Source organism: Cervus canadensis, chromosome 25 (assembly GCF_019320065.1).
Source record: "Cervus canadensis isolate Bull #8, Minnesota chromosome 25, ASM1932006v1, whole genome shotgun sequence".
Taxonomy (NCBI): Eukaryota; Metazoa; Chordata; class Mammalia; order Artiodactyla; family Cervidae; genus Cervus; species Cervus canadensis.
In genome coordinates, this window is record NC_057410.1 from 10,622,133 (window position 1) to 10,638,883 (window position 16,751).

General features: G+C 43.4%; 1 protein-coding gene across 2 annotated transcripts in view; it reads right to left on the reverse strand.

The window, feature by feature from the left end:
- GRIP1 (glutamate receptor interacting protein 1) overlaps nucleotides 1-15,818 on the reverse strand; it is a 718,721-nt gene extending 702,903 nt beyond the window's left edge. The window contains exon 1 of one of the 2 annotated variants that reach the window (XM_043446768.1): nucleotides 15,516-15,818. In XM_043446768.1, the coding sequence (XP_043302703.1) occupies nucleotides 15,516-15,573 (58 nt within the window). In that variant the 5' untranslated portion in view covers nucleotides 15,574-15,818. The remainder of the gene's footprint in view (nucleotides 1-15,515) is intronic. The other variant, XM_043446765.1, reaches the window with a different exon arrangement.
- Between the last annotated feature and the right edge of the window lie 933 nt (nucleotides 15,819-16,751).

Here is a 16,751-nt window from a genome sequence, read left to right on the forward strand (position 1 = left end):
ATCCCCTTCTCCTCCTGCCCCAAATCCCTCCCAGCATCAGGGTCTTTTTCAATGAGTCAACTCTTTGCATGAGGCAGCCAAAGTAACACTGTATTTTCTTAGAAAAAAAACAACTATATATATATATATTCCCTAATAGGTTTGCTATATAACTATGCAGCCCTTTGGTTTCAGTAATAAACAAGGAAATTGATTAAGTACTACTTCCTGTATTTCACATTAAGAAAAAAAACAAATGACATAATAAATTATTCAATTAAAGGCTGTTTTTTATTTTACTCCATTAGAGTACAATGAATTGGCTTAGAAAAAATAGGGCAAAAACACTAATCTTCATTTTACTGGCATGTTAATACACACTTGGTAAAACCAACTAGACTCATCTAGGGGTGAAAGGAAGTTATTTGAAAGATATTGCCTTCAGTTCTCTTTTAAGAATCAAGAATGAAAAAAAAAAAAGTATAAATAAGGAAATATGTAAACTACTCAGACTTGTTTTTTAAAAACATCTTGTCCTTGGCATAACTTCTTCAAATGCCACATATAACAAAAACAAAAAATATTTTTTTACTTAAAGCAATTGCACAATGCAATCCAATGCTAAGTCCCAACATCAGGTGGTAACACACTCTCCTCTTGAATTGAATATAGTTTTTGCCTCTAGAGAGAGGAGAACAGATAGACTTATTCCTTTCCTATCATGATTTCTCATAATGCCAAATGACTTATTCATTTTACAAGTGTTAAATATCTACACAGTGCCTTGCACCATGGTAGGCGGGGTGGACACAAATAAGACCATGACAGAGCTGCTGACACAACAATCATATTTTAGAAGATCAGGAAAAAGATTTTCACTGTAAAACATTACTCTGTCATTTTTCTGCTTTACAATACCAACTGTACCATCAACAGAGGTATATTCTAGCAGAGAAGTATTTATAGCTTTAAGACATTAAAGAGCACTTTTCAAGAGCCAGTCTACAGATTGCCAGTAATGGAAGGGAAACTCTCTCTCCTCATCTGCCATCCTCCTTCTTCTTCAACCCAAAGGAGAGACTGGGAATGATACGGCTATTGTAGTCACCAAGTCGCATCCGACTTTTTTTGTGACCCTATGGACTTAGCCTGCCAGGCTCCTCTGTCCATGGGATTTCCCAGGCAAGAATACTGGAGTGGATTGTCACTTCTTTCTCCAGGGGATCTTCCCGACCACCCATGGATTGAACCCATGTCTTCTGTGGATTCCTTACTACTGAGCTACCAGGAAATACCTTATGGTACTAAAATTTTTCCTGGTTTCTCTTCCCCTAGAATCAAAATGCGTGAAGCTCAAACACAAACCCTGCAAGCAAAATGTAAATAGGAACATAACTACTCCATCATCTGAAAACCATTCCTCTTGCTTTCTCAGTATCACTGCCTTGGTGCCTCTATCCATTCAACATATATTTACTAAGCACCTACTGGGAGCCAAGTACTCTTCTGTGTGCTGGGGGTGGTGCAGTAACAAAACTCTGCCCTCAAAAGACACACGTATCCCATTGGTCATTGCAGCACTATTTGCAATAGCTAGGACATGCAAGCAACCTAGATGTCTGTCGACAGATGAACAGATAAAGAAGTTGTGGTACATGTATACAGTGGAATATTACTCAGCCATAAAAAGGAACACATTTGAGTCAGTTCTGATAAGGTGGATGAACCTAGAACCTATTATACAGAGTGAAGTGATTTAGAAAGAGAAAGATAAATATTATGTTCTAATGCACATATATGGAATCTAGAAAAATGGTTCTGAAGAATTTATGTACAGGTCAGCAATGGAGAAACAGACATAGAGAATAGATTTATGGACATGTGGAGAGGGGAGAAGAGGGTGAGATGTATGGAAAGAGTAACATGGAAACTTACATTACCATATGTAAAATAGATAGCCAACGGGAATTTGCTGTCTGGCTCAGGAAACTCAAACAGGGGCTCTGTATCAACCTACAGGGGTGGGATGGGGAGGGAGACGGGAGGGAGGGAGGTTCAGAAGGGAAGGGATATATGCACACCTATGGCTGATTCATGTTGAGGTTTGACAGAAAACAACAAAATTCTGTAAAGCAATCATCCTTCAGTAAAAACAAATTTTTGATGCTTTTGAACTGAGGTGTTGGAGAAGACTCTTGAGAGTCCCTTGAACTGCAAGGAGATCCAACTAGTCCATCTTAAAGGAGATCAGTCCTGGGTGTTCACTGGAAGGACTGATGCTGAAGCTGAAACTCCAATACTTTGACCACCTCAAGCTAAGAGTTGACTCATTGGAAAAGACCCTGATGCTGGGAGGGATTGGGGGCAGGAGGAGAAGGGGACGACAGAGGATGAGATGGCTGGATGGCATCACTGACTCGATGGGCATCAGTTTGAGTAAACTCCGGGAGTTGGTGATGGACAGGGAGGCCTGGAGTGCTGTGATTCATGGGGTTGCAAAGAGTCGGACACGACCGAGCGACTGAACTGAACTGAAAAATAAATTATATAATTAATTAATAACGAAAAAAAAAAAAACCCTGCCCTCAAACGTGCTGGTCTCAGGATGGCTTTACAACAGTCTTAAGAATTAGTGAGCACTACGAAAAGTTTTTGGTTATGTGAGTTAGGTCTATTCATATTTACCAAATTAAAATTAAAAGGGAATATTTTTAAACATAAGAGTACACAAGTACACATTCCATTAGCTACCAGAATGAAGACGCTCATCACGTGTCACGGAACCTCTGAAAACTACTGTGCACTCACAAGAGCATTTAAGTCCAAGAGGCAACTAATATCTAAGTATTGTTATGGAAATAACAGTCTCTCTGAAAGTCTCCTAGGAACCCCCAGCGGTCACTGGGCCTCACTTTGAGATTTGCCATTCTGGGGTATGGCCATGTGGTGTATATCACAATTGAAAGAGAGGATACAGGACTGAAAAACGAAGAAACAAGGGACAATTTATGTGAATACTGAAATCCCAAGAATCATGCTAGAAGTAGGGTTGAACAAGTAATACTAAGCCTGGAGTTAATATGGTCAAAGACCACAGAAAGTAACAGCAACAAGGAGGAACCACGGTTTTGTGTGGTCTCACGGTGTGACGCTCAAAACTCAGGATTTTTAGAAAGGAGGGAGGAATGGTCTGGAAGAAGCAAAGAAGGACAAAGAGGACCTCTGCTCCTCTTCCAGGAGTGTGTGGGAGAAAACAGCCACCAAGTGAGAGGGTGCAGAGGAAGCTATGACTATGTCCTCTTCTGTTCAAAAGGAGCAGTTTTCAGACACCTAGAGATGAAATTCATAGGAACATTACCTAAACCACTGATTGATCTTCCGTTCCTGCCTGTTATGGACTGAATGTCTGTGATTCCTCCCCGTGCCCAACCCTGCCAAGTCATATGTTGTAACCCCTTACCCAGAGTGTGACTGGAGCTGGAGATAGGGCACCCAAGGAAGTCATTAACATTAAACATGATCGTAAGAGTGGGGCCCTGACCCAACAGGATTAGTGTCCTTAAAGGAAGAAACAGTAGCGAGCTCTCTCCACCCCAGCCCCCTGATCTTATTCACACTTGAAGGGAAGGCCATAGGAGCACATCAGTGAGGATGCAGCCACTGGTGACACCAGAAGAAAGCTCTCACCAGCAACTGACCAAGCTGACACCGTGATAAGGACTTCTTGCCTCCAGAACTAAGTAAATGCATTTCTATGTGTTAAGCCTCCCAGCTTGTGGTGTTTTGTTATGGCAGCTCAAACAGACTAATACACTGCCCTCCTTCCTTTTTTGTTGACGGTATGAGCAACAGTGGCTGAGGGGGTAAGGATTTTGAGTAAATGCAGTCACTGAAGGCAGAGCCCAGATCACATTTGATAATTTTACATGACTGTTGGTGAAAAAACTAGGACTCCTTTTTGGTGGCAGGGTCCCTCCTAAAGGAGATCAGTCCTGGGTGTTCACTGGAAGGACTGATGCTGAAGCTGAAACTCCAATACTTTGGCCACCTCATGCGAAGAGTTAACTCATTGGAAAAGACCCTGATGCTGGGAGGGATGGGGGGCAGGAGGAGAAGGGGACAACAGAGGATGAGATGGTAGGATGGCATCACTGACTCGATGGACATGAGTTTGAGTAAACTCCAGGAGTTGGTGATGGACAGGGAGGCCTGGCGTGCTGCAATTCATGGTGTCGCAAAGAGTCGGACACGACTGAGCGACTGAACTGAAATGAACTGAAAGACAGACAGAGAGATAGACGGGGACAGAGATATATCTCAGCATTCAAATTCACTAAAAAGCCAGATGAGGTGCTTTCTTACTTCTCATAAGATGCGGCACTACAGGTGTCTGATTCCAACCTGGCAAATTTTCATTCTCTCAACTAAAATTATAGCGGGGGGAAAGTGAAATAGTTACCAAGAGACCAAATTTATATTCCCTTGTTCAAGGTTCTCATTTAGTAAAAAGATGCCCTGCACAATACAGAAAGTTATATATTTAAAAAGGAACACTTGAATTCATCTGAAAATCTAATTTTAAATGCCACTGTCTTTTAATCAACAAACCTGACCCTTGAGAAGAGGGCAAGGTAGACATCCTTATGATGATCAAAGTTCAGGACATTAGTGCATACATCCCAGTCTTTTTCAAAGGAACCTCTGAATATTGGGAACAAGAGAAATCCTAGCCAACAGAAGGGTACCAAGGAGAACTATTATTCACAAGTTACATTCAGGATACACAAACAAATAAATATCTATCACATTATTGTCTGAATATTTACCTACATTAATTTCTATTATTTTGCTGTTATTTTTAATGTGATAAGGTGAAAGCTACATTTACTAACCTTTTCTCAGATGATGAAGTGTACCTAAAAAAAGATATAAATTCTAATAGTTAATGCTGTCAAACTACAAAATTTTCATATTGTCTGCTATATTTAACAACTGTGAAATGAACACTTTACCAGTAAGACATATGTATTCATTAATTCTAACATTAATTCATATAAAAAGTCTTGACTATACCTAGTGATCTTTTCTAAAGATCTTTATTCAAAATACAAAGTAAATCTTTAAAATACATCAATATTTAACAGAAAATGCACATTGCAATTTCACGGCCAGCCATGAGAAGAAATGTGTCAGTTCTCACTTTCACATGTTTGCTGATGAAATACAAAGGGCAGATTTCTAATAAAACTATTAGGTGAGAAAAGTTTGTGTACAAGGTAGGCTGAGAGAAGGTATTGGTCAAAATTATTGCCAGCTTCAAGCTAAGTTACCTCTGGGTTATTAGACAGTTCTTCTTTATATGTTTAGATGTTGACATCAGAAGGTGTCAAGAATACCTGACATTCAGATCTTAGGGACAGGTGCCCACCTAACTACGGCCTACTGGACTCTCCCCCCTTATCTGTTATTCACCTCTCTGACTCCCATCCCTTCCAGTTTTAAGCTTTCAAGTCACTTAGGTCACTCCAGATATCTGGAACAGCAGAGAAAGAAGAAGAAAAGAGAATGGAGGGATAAAAGATCAGCTGGAAGTACTCACTCTCCTGCAAGGATTCAAGGCTCGTGACAAGTACAAGAAGAGAGAAAATCTGATGTCTGTTTAGCTTTGAGGACATTAGTGAATATTCTGACCAATGATCCTCATTGCCAGCATGAAGGTCCCTTCCTGGGCACAGGCAGAACTCAAGGTGGCACTGGAACAATACAGTATATATGCAGAAGGTGCCACAACACAGGCAAGGATGATGGTACATCCTAAGATTCCTCAAACTCCATAAAGTGTCAGGGGAGACTTCTCTGTTCTCTGGCTTCCAGGAGGGATACAGAAATGTTGGCAGGACTGCAACCTAGGTTGGGTTTTGACAGAAAGGTCACAAATTATAAGGATCTTACAACCAGACTCAATGGCAAGGTCCAGGAAGCCCAAATGAGCCACCAGAATGACATTCAAAGGCCAAATGGGAACAATCTCACATCAGTGGATACCAGGACACAAAGCCCAGTCACCAAGCATGCCAACTCCAGGGCAGTGGGTGCAGGGAGGGTCACACAATGAATAAAATGTCCTTCACCCAGGGCCATGAGGATACTAAGCTTTCCTGCTCATTTAAACTCCATCTTGGAATGAGAAAGGGGAAACTCTTTAGAAATGAAACAATGAAAAAGCCTTTAAACTGAGATTAATGTGCTCTTAATGGACAAAGTCAGGTGTTTTCCATCTTCAGTAGGAATGAGATCTTGAAGGTAAAGTGAAAGCAGCTACAGAAAATAAATTATGTTTCATTTGTTCAGTTCAGTTCAGTCACTCAGTCATGTCTGACTCTTTGCAACCCCATGAACCGCAGCACTCCAGGCCTCCCTGTCCATCACCAACTCCCAGAGTCCACCCAAACTCATGTCCATTGAGTCGGTGATGCCATCCAACCATCTCATCCTCTGTTGTCCCCTTCTCCTCCTGCCCTCAATCCTTCCCAGCATCAGGGTCTTTTCCAATGAGTCAGCTCTTCACATGAGGTGGCCACGGTATTGGAGTTTCAGCTTCAACATCAGTCCTTCCAATGAACACCCAGGACTGATCTCCTTTAGGATGGACTGGTTGGATCTCCTTGCAGTCCAAGGGACTCTCAAGAGTCTTCTCCAGCACCACAGTTCAATTCTTCAGTGCTCAGCTTTCTTTATAGCCCAACTCTGACATCTATACATGACTACTGGAAAAACCATAGCTTTGACTAAACGGACCTTTGTTGGCAAAGTCATGTCTCTGCTTTTTAATATGCTGTCTAGGTTGGTCATAACTTTCCTTCCAAGGAGTAAGCATCTTTTAATTTCATGGATGCAGTCATCATCTGCAGTGATTTTGGACTCCAAAAACATAAAGTCTGCCACTGTTTCCCCATCTATTTGCCATGAAGTGATGGGACCGGATGCCATCATCTTTGTTTTCTGAATGTTAAGCTTTAAGCCAGCTTTCTCACTCTCCTCTTTCACTTTCATCAAGAGGCTTTTTAGTTCCTCTTCACTTTCTGCCATAAGGGTGGTGTCATCTGCATATCTGAGATTATTGATATTTCTCCAGGCAATCTTGATTCCAGCTTGTGCTTCCTCCAGCCCAGCCTTTCTCATGATGTACTCTGCATATAAGTTAAATAAGCAGGGTGACAATAGACAGCCTTAATTTACCCCTTTTCCTATCTGGAACCAGTCTGTTGTTCCATGGCCAGTTCTAACTGTTGCTTCCTGACCTGCATACAGGTTTCTCAAGAGGCAGGTCAAGTAGTCTGGTATGCCCATCTCTTTCAGAATTTTCCACAGTTTATTGTGATCCACACAGTCAAAGGCTTTGGCATAGTCAATAAAGCAGAAATAGATGTTTTTCTGGAACTCTCTTGCTTTTTTTATGATCCATCGGATGTTAGCAATTTGATGTCTAATTCCTCTGCCTTTTCTAAAACCAGCTTGAACATCTGGAAGTTCACGGTTCACATATTGCTGAAGCCTGGCTTAGAGAATTTTGAGCATTACTTTACTAGCGTGTGAGATGAGTGTAACTGTAGATCAGCCTAATACTATCACCAGCTACACTGCCAATACTGGGGCTTGCATTTAGGACCACAACAGCACAAAGGAGACCAATGAGAATGGAGGACTTCACAAGAAAATGATGTGCTCATGCCCAAGAAAGACCAGATGACATCAGACTCTTAAGACCAAATGTTCCATGGGAGTTTAACCAGAGAATAAGTGATGATACTATTTTCCATAGCAGCGAGTACCACACTCATACCACCAGAAGGAATTTTGTTCCAGGCAAATAATATCAAATGACATGAAATAAATGTTCATTTCAAAGACTGATTTTTTCAGGAGTTTTGTTTATATTTCACTTGTAAAAATCTATTTGGGTTTTGTGGTTGCATGAGAGTTATAAGCGTTAGGAGTTTACACGTAGTTTTACATTAATACATATTTAAGTAATGTAACAGAAATAAAGTCTGCAGTGGAGGTCTGCAAGAATTTTCCCTTCCTTAAAAAGATTCCATGCACAATTTCAATTTGAGAAGTAATGGTGTCTTGGGCACTGTGTTACGGTCAGAAGCCTGGACGGGAGAGCAGCAGAAACTGAATAGGGAGGGGTAGCAAGGTGCAGTCAGCATCTGTACTAGACATTTCCAAGCCCAGTGGGGACAGAGGCTGTCTGGAAGAACTGTGCAGCCTATAAGCATGCATTGTAATTTAGTTACATCATTTGAGTTATTTTGTTATAAACGGGAGCCTAAGGGGGAACCTCATAACACTGTTGAACTTCATTGTGGGAGACTAAGAATTAAGATTTCTTTAATGAAAGTTTCCAGTTTATGAAACAGAACTTAGGCAAAGAATGCCTCCATCCAGAAATGGCCAACTAATAGATGTGATTTAACAATGTTAGTCTTTCAACAACTTCTTCCCTTTGTGATATAACCATGTAGCAATAATGGCTCTGACCCCATAACAACTTTTAGGAGGTCAGTATGCCAAGAACTGTCACTACTTTCAGATAAGAAAATGGAGGTTCAGAGGTGCAATCTGCGCCTAGACCAGATAAACAAGAACATGGCCAAGAGAGGACTTGAATCCACTTTCCTAATTTTGAGTCCAGTATCAGAAGTATTTTTAAACTTGATTCACAGAGAGTTGTGTTATTTTTAGAAAATAGTAAGTTTTTTAAACCTCACCCAATTCTGTAAGATAATAACTACCACTTTTCTCTTTTTTGGTTAAAAAAATCATTTTAAATTCCAGATCAGTATTAGGAGATAAGTGGGCAGAATAATAATTATTTTTCCTTTAGGATTATATAGCATATGAATTTTACATGATTAGAAGAAAAATTACCACATATTAAACTATCATCATGACCCAGCCTGGCACCCAATCACTTTGGTGGTCCTCTATTTTTACATTATTCTACCAGATTAGATTTACATTTTCCCCCTCCTTTTACACAGACGGGAAAGGAGGGAGTAAAGGCAGGCAACATGTTGTGGAAGGAATACCAGGCTTTGTATCAAGATGCTGGGTCTCAAGCCACAACTGTGAATCTAATCACTACCTCCCACCAGAGACCTATGACCTCTGCACATCCCTGCATTCACCTGCTCACCAAGTCCTCCTTCTGAGAATCCCTGCATGGCCTGCAACAGGGCAGTAGCCTCCTACCTTATTCCCACCTCTCAAGCCCCTCCTTTTCCTCATCTTTCCTCTTTGCTACCTAGGTGACCTTTCTAAGATGCAAATCTGATCCCTTCACTTCTCTGTTGGAAAGCCTTCAAGTAACTTTTCATCTCCGGCTGGATACAATCTGAACTCTGCCACCCGGCATACAAAGACCTTCCAAATCTGGCTGTCTCTAGTCTCATCTTCTCCAACTCAGTTTCCCCACCTTGTCATGAAATACATATTCTTATTCTACAGTCCATATGCATGTTCATGTTCTATACTTCAGCCCCTTAAGAAACCAGTAGTGGTTCTTAGAATATTTCGTCTCATAATGCCTTGGAACACACCACGCCCCCTGCCTGAAATATCTGTCCTCACATCCCCTCCTAACCTTCTGAACTTTTCCCTTCCTTCAAGTCCTTTACCACCTCATCTGTGCCACATCCTTTGAGAGCATTCTAAGAAGTTTCACTCTTCCCACCTGCACTCAGCACATTCAACCCCTCTTCTCTGCTCCCCTAAGCATTAATCTGTACAGGAGATAGGCTATCATATCCATGACTCTATAACTATACTTAATAATCCCCTTGACAATGGGAACAATGATTCTTCTCATCCTCAGCACCCATCATGGAAGTCAGATGTCAATAAATGTTTTCTAAATGTATGATATGTGGCCTTGGGCACATCTGCCCCTACACCAGAGTTTCTTCTTTTTCATGAGAGGGTCAGACTAGAATATATCAAAGACCTTAGCCTCATAAAGCTCTGGTTTTAGCACAGCTTTTCACAAAACCCTGGACTTTCTTTATAAATGCTTTATGAAGTTTTTAAACAATAAAAACATATCATTTCATCATCAGGACACCTTGAGATGTCAAGTTTACAGATCAATACCAAGATATCATAAAAAAGTAATACTGGGTGCCATTACTGAGCCTTGAATTATATACATGGAACTAACAGAAATTCACCTACTCTTGTTAATTTCAATTACTCCTCCCATGAGGTAGATGTTACCTGTCTTCATTTTAAAGAAGAGAACACAAGGAACTTTGAGAAGTAAAAGATCACAGAGCTAGGACGCACTGAAATGACTTTAAACTTACTGCTGTTTGACTTCAAATATCTTGTTCCCCACCACTTTGCTGGGTGAGGCGAAGGAATCTAATCGAGGACACTAGCCTTGTCTCCACATTCTACTCAACAACTGATTTGGTGCTTAACGTTTAATCACTGTTGAAATGAAAGGCAGTAAGAAATTCAATCAGGAACATTTTAATCAGCAGATGTACTTAAAGAACGTTAACTTTCCCGTGAAACTGACAAAACACCCTTTGGCAACTAACCTGTCTAAACAAGTAGATGTCATGAATACGGAATCTTGTATCAATAGATTTTTTTTTTTTTTTTTTAGATTTTTATATTTACATTTAGGACACCTTTCAGTTTAAGAAGAAATAAACTTTGTTAAAAGATAAAACATGAAGTTTCAACTCAGGTTTTACTCTTGTGTTTGAACAGCATTCTCTGTTAGACGTGTTACTTTGTATTACTGCTCTTCTTATATTTTGTATTACTAAACTACCACTGTAATTTACCTGAAAATAAACTGATCAATTCCTAAATGCCTTAAACCATCAGTCATCACACAGCATTTAATAGTCATTTTAAAACCCATGATATTCAATTCTCAATATCCTCTGCCAAGTTAACTTGATACTTTTTTCTTCATGAAAAACCAAACAGGCTGCAACAGAAGAAAGCATTATCTAAGTCTCTTTGGCCACTTGGCCTTCTGATACATACCAGACTAAGAGTTCAGATGGATGGCTTTAATTAAATAAAATGCTGGCAAACTAGCAAATGCACGGTGGTTATTAACAATATAGTATTAAGAGTTTCCTTGTTCATCAGTTAGGAAAAGTACCTAATTCCTGTTCATTCTTGCCTTCATGGCAAACACTCTGAAAAAAAAAGAAAACTATGTAATATTTCAAGTCCTGCAGGGAAAAGCCATTCATTTACATGACTTTAAGTTTAATCAAATAATTCCACTTAGAAATATGTTGGCATGCCAATCCTTACAGTTACAGTTAGCAAACCTATCTAGCAAAGTCAGTTTGTCAAAAGTCCAAAATATACTTTGGAAGCTTTTCCACGGTATATATACCTATACAACTCTTCTTGTGAATTCTTAATGAAGTATTTGGTGGCAGTTTATTAAAATTCAGTCCAAAAAAACCCGTAAGACATTATAATGTTAATATAATGCTAACAACTGTATCTTAGGAAATGTAACAATTTCTTTTTCAAATTATCTTCTTTTAGTGTCCTAAGTCTTGGCTTTGTCACTTTAGGCAAATTTTTTCATTCTCTGGGCATCAATTTCTCCCACTTACAGAGGAAGTTATAATACCTACCTTACTGGTATATAGTAAGGACTGTACCAAATAACGCTCATGAAATGTCAAACACAGTGCTCAATGCATGGCAGACTCTCTGTCCATTTTGATTTCTTCTCTTTTCCCCATGCCACTCCCCAATCAAAAATCAAATTTCAAATTGGACTTTTTACTAAGCGGGTTATGTGGGGTAGGGTCACCAGATCTCCTTGTGATATGGAAGGTGAAACAAACCAAAGATGTAACGAAGGCACACTACATAAGGCCCCTGTGCTTTCACGTGGATATTTTATAAAAACTAATTCTTTAGGTCCAAAATGATCCAGATATTCTCATCAGACAAGACAGAAGCAAAACCCCAGACACAATCATTCCTACAAATGTTCAAAGAGAAGTTCTCAGGTTCACTCGTAGACCTTCAAACTTTAAGAGAAGCACAGAAAGGCAAGGGGGAAAGGAGCTATACAAAATGCACGCATTTTTCCCTGGAGAATGCTGTACACACACACACACACACACACACACACACACACACACACACACACACACACACTTACTAACCAAGTCCACACAAATCAGAAGGGAAGCTACGAGGCAAAAGAAAGGCATCATTAATTACTGAGGCACCTACTCCTTCACACTGAGATTTTCCTTCACAACTATATTCCTATTACAGATGATCAGCTAATAAGTAGATTAAAACAAAGAATAAATTAATTTAATTTGATTGGAAGGAATATTCAATAGAACAGGTTTCAGAATCATTTCTCCTCTCCTAAAACATTTACCCAAAGTGTATTAGGCGGTTTCTTAAAGGATTGGGTTTATCAGCTCAGGCAGAAAATTGGGGGGAGGACAGAGAAATGTGTCTTGAATTTTAATAGTAACGTGGGTGAATTTTTACCGTACATGGGTGAATCTTAACATGTCATTTTGGAAGTGACTGCATTTACTGCAACAACCCATATGTTACAGTCTCTCTGCTCAGCACTGCATGCAGTAGCAATAGTTCACTCAGTATCATTTTGACAGAGGCATTCAAGATGAACCCAAGTTATGAATGGTGTGTAGGGATGGCTTGAAATTAAAGAGATTGGCCAAACCTCTCTTTGATGTGGCAATACCAAGAGGCAGTTTCCCTAAATCTTTGAATTGAGATTAGCACTTTTTTTTCAAGAATAATGCTAAAAAATACATGTTCAAGTATGTGGTCCTTAAAGAAGCCAGCAGTCTGTATTAATTTGCATTAAGTTTCAGAAAGAGATTTAGCTAAATAAAATCTACAGGAAAAAATGTTATGCTAGAGTAGTCTCCATAATGGATTTTAGAATGTTTAAATGTAAATTGGAGTTGGGGGCCAGGGAAATGAGGAAAGAACAATGGTTCTATGAGCACAACCAACCTTAGAATTTAAAGATTCTAGAAATCGACTTTTTAGTCAATGTTATTCTCAGACAAAATTTAAAATGTATTTGTTTCCTCCACGCTCATTATTTTCCTAAGCAACCTGATAGTTTAATATTTCTGTTTATATTTGACAAGAACCTAATTCAACACTGTTTGAATCACTTAAAAAGAAAAAAGCTAAATACAATCTGATTTAAAATTCAAATAGAAAACTGCTCATTATTTTACAATAAAATTATTTCAAAAGGCTATGTCATCTCAAGCAACGTACTCTGACATTTGCATTAGAAATCATGTAGGCAGCTCAGCTCGTTCAAATACACACACACACACACACACACACACACACCCCAACTGAAACACAAACATCAGGTGGGAGATTTTAAAAGAAACAAAACACACATATTTGTACATTTCTGATGAAGCAGGACCTCAAAAAGAAATGCCACAACCAAACAAAAACAATACTAATTAGAAAAGCATCACATAATATAAGCAAGAAGTAAGAAACATTTCAAGTGAAAAAGACACCAAGTAACAAAAGGTCCCTGTTTTCTCCCACTGGAGAAGATAAGTCAGAATATCCAGTCTGACTTCCATTGTTATGTTCTGGAGGAAATTCAGTCTTATCTCCACCAAGCAGACTGAGGTGATCATCTTTCAAAGTTACCACGTATTTCTAAAAGGCATACAAGTACATTTTGTCACAATCCAAAAATCGACCCATTTCAGCATTCTGATAAACCTTGCTGGCAGCACTGCGATGGTTTTTTAGCAAGGGAATACATTTAACACCAAGTGCCCTGACTTTTAGTTCATAGCCCAGGCACTCCATGCCCGACAGAAGGCTCTCATTAGCGCTTTTAGCGGGTTATAAATTGTTGGTACTACTATTTGCACCTTTTAAGATACGATCCACGAAGGGGAAAAGCAGAGGTGTTTCTAAAGCAGGGGTGTCTTTTTGAGTGGATGAACAGTAAGTTCAGTCACCAGAATGTGTGCTGGAAAATGAATGCATCTCTAATCTCGAATAAGGAAGTGGTTAAACGGGGATGAATTCCCTGAGTCATTAAACAGGATATAAACCAAAGACAGGTTATGCCACCTAGAGAAAAACTGAAAAGCGTACATTCATTCTTCAGTAGTAGGCATTCTTTCCAAAGCTTGAAACTTTTGGCATGACCAATAACCAAAACACCCTCCATACCCACTCATCATTCATCTGGCTTCAGCTCCACTGACCACTCTGCCTTCTCCACTCACCAGATCGCAACTCCCACCTGCCCTCCCCGCCCACCCACCCAAGCAGCTTCATCTAACCTCAGCACTGACGGCTGCACAGCCCTTGAGGACCCGGCATCCTGAAACCCTTCCAATCCTAAAGCATTTTCCTCGAAGCAGTGCAGGCCAGGGTGAGAGGAGCCGAGGAATAAAGCCTGTGGACCATGCCAGCCATCCGCCCGCTGGATGCTAACACAGCCGCGGCGCACACCCCCTCTAGCCCCCCGGGGGCTAGAGGAAATTCTGGTACATCATATCCAGGTTACCGAGCTGAACTCCCCAGCCGACCTCCGCACAATCCAAACACTATGAAATGACCTCAACAGAACCGAGCCTTGAACGTGGGCAAAGGCCTTCAACTTTCCTCCGCCGCAAGCCACTTAAAAGCAACGTGCCCAGTACACTTCCCAGACTGAAGCACAAAAGGTCTCCAGGCCAGCTGGCACGGAGAGCCGCCTTTTACGAAGAAAATAGACAGCAATTATGAAAAGCCCGCAGTCCTGCGCTATGAACTTGACAGCCGGGGATTGCGCTGGGGCATAACTCTCATCTCCGAGGCATCACTCCCAGCCCCGGACCCTCAGCCTCGGGGGGCAGCTTTCCCCCTCTCGCCCTTCCCCTGCGGAGACATGCGGCAGCGCCCACTTTCCGCCCTGAAGCTCTTCTTCCTCTCCTTGCTGAATTCCCCAGCAACTTTGGGCTTGGCAGTACCGTCAAAGCCCCCAGCCATAGGCCGGGACACCGCCGAGGCGGTCGCGGCCGCGAGGAGGAAAGTTTGAGAAGTCACTTCAAGCACCGCAGGACCGCCCCCCTCCCTGCTCAGCACCCAGCTCACAGACGCCCGCCCGGGGCTCCACGTGCGAGCGGGCCCAGGAGAAGCTCTCCAGGTCCCCACAAGTCCTCTCCAGAAAAAAAAAATCTTTGCACAAACGAAAAGTTCCCTGTTGCAGCACCTCTTTCTTCCCTCTTCCCCCTACCCCCGGCACTCCACACCCCCTCCCCCCATAAAAAAATCTATAGAGTTCGCAAGCCGCCGCCCGGACTCGCCCGCGGCCCACGAGGGCGCGGCGCCCCTCCCCCGTCCTCCGCGGACAGGAGGGAGGGAGCCCGGGGAGAGGGAGGCACCGGGGCGGCCCCCGGCCCAGACCCCCTCCCCGGCCCTCCTGGCCCGATCGCCCCGCTCACCTCTCTCCTGCTCTTCCGCCTGCAAGCAGATGGGGATATTCTTCTTCCACCCCGGCATGGTGCCTGCTCCCGGCGCTCGCTCTCCGGCTCACTCCTCCTCGCCCGCCTGCTCTCCGTCTCCGGGGCCGGCCGAGTCACCCCGCGCCTCCCCGCTCGCCCTCCCGGGCTGGCCGCGGCGCTCTCGGGACTGTTCAGCGGGGCTGGGGCGCCGAGGCGGCTCCCGGACGCATCGAGGCGGCGCCGCGCGCCCCGCGCTCGCCGCAAACTCGCCGGCGGCTCCGGGTGGCGGGGGCCGGGCCGGGCAGAAGGGGCTGCAGCCGCGGTGGCCGCGGTGTGGCCGGGAGGCCGGGCCGGGCCGGGGGCGGGGGCGCGTGCAGGCCGAGAGCGGGGACTGCAGAGCCCCCGGGAGGTGGGCGCGGGCGGTGGGAGTGGGCTCGCGCTGCCGCCTCTGTCCCCTCCTCCTCCTCCTTCTTCCCCTTCCTTGTCTCTCCGCCGCCAGCAGGTGGGATTCGGAGCCGACGCCGCCGCCGCCGCTGCACAAAGCTCCGCGGGCGGCAGGGACTGAGGCTGCAGGCTCCCCGGGCGCCTGGCGGCGGAGCCTCCCCCGAGACGCGCGCGAGGCGAGCGGGCACGGAGGGGGCGCGCGCGCTCACACCCTCCGCGCCCCGGGCGGCCGGCCTGCCAGGTACCGAGCTGGCGCCCAGCCGCGGCTGCCGAGCCCGCGCCGCGCCTCCTCCCAAAACCCAAACCGGCGGCTCCACCGGCTCGGGCGACGACCTCGCTGAAGTAGGGGGCAGTGTCTCTGCCTCTAGTCCCTCCTCCCGCCGCTCTCCCCCCGCCCGTGCGGTGGCCCCCTCCCCCAAGTTGAGACTTTTCAGCTCCAGATTCGCTAACTTTGCCCTCGACTAAGAGAAATCGCAACTTTCGGATGGTCAGCGCCCGGCCCGGAATACATTTTCTGCTGGGGTGGGAAGGATGTGAATAGAGAACCTCTTTTGTTTTAAATGAAGCCGGGAGATGTAATCGCAGTCTTTAAGTATCAGAAGGATTTTATGAACAGGTTTTATGATTAGTTTCTTCCCCTGGTCACAGGCTCATAGAATATCCGTGCACAGAATGAATTACGGCGGAGGGGGCAGCTTTACGGTAGAACCTGGAAGATTCCGCCCAGACTTGGGGGCGCTGGCTTGTGATTTCAAAAGGGTAGTGCTAGGGAGGGGCTGCTGACGGTCTTTC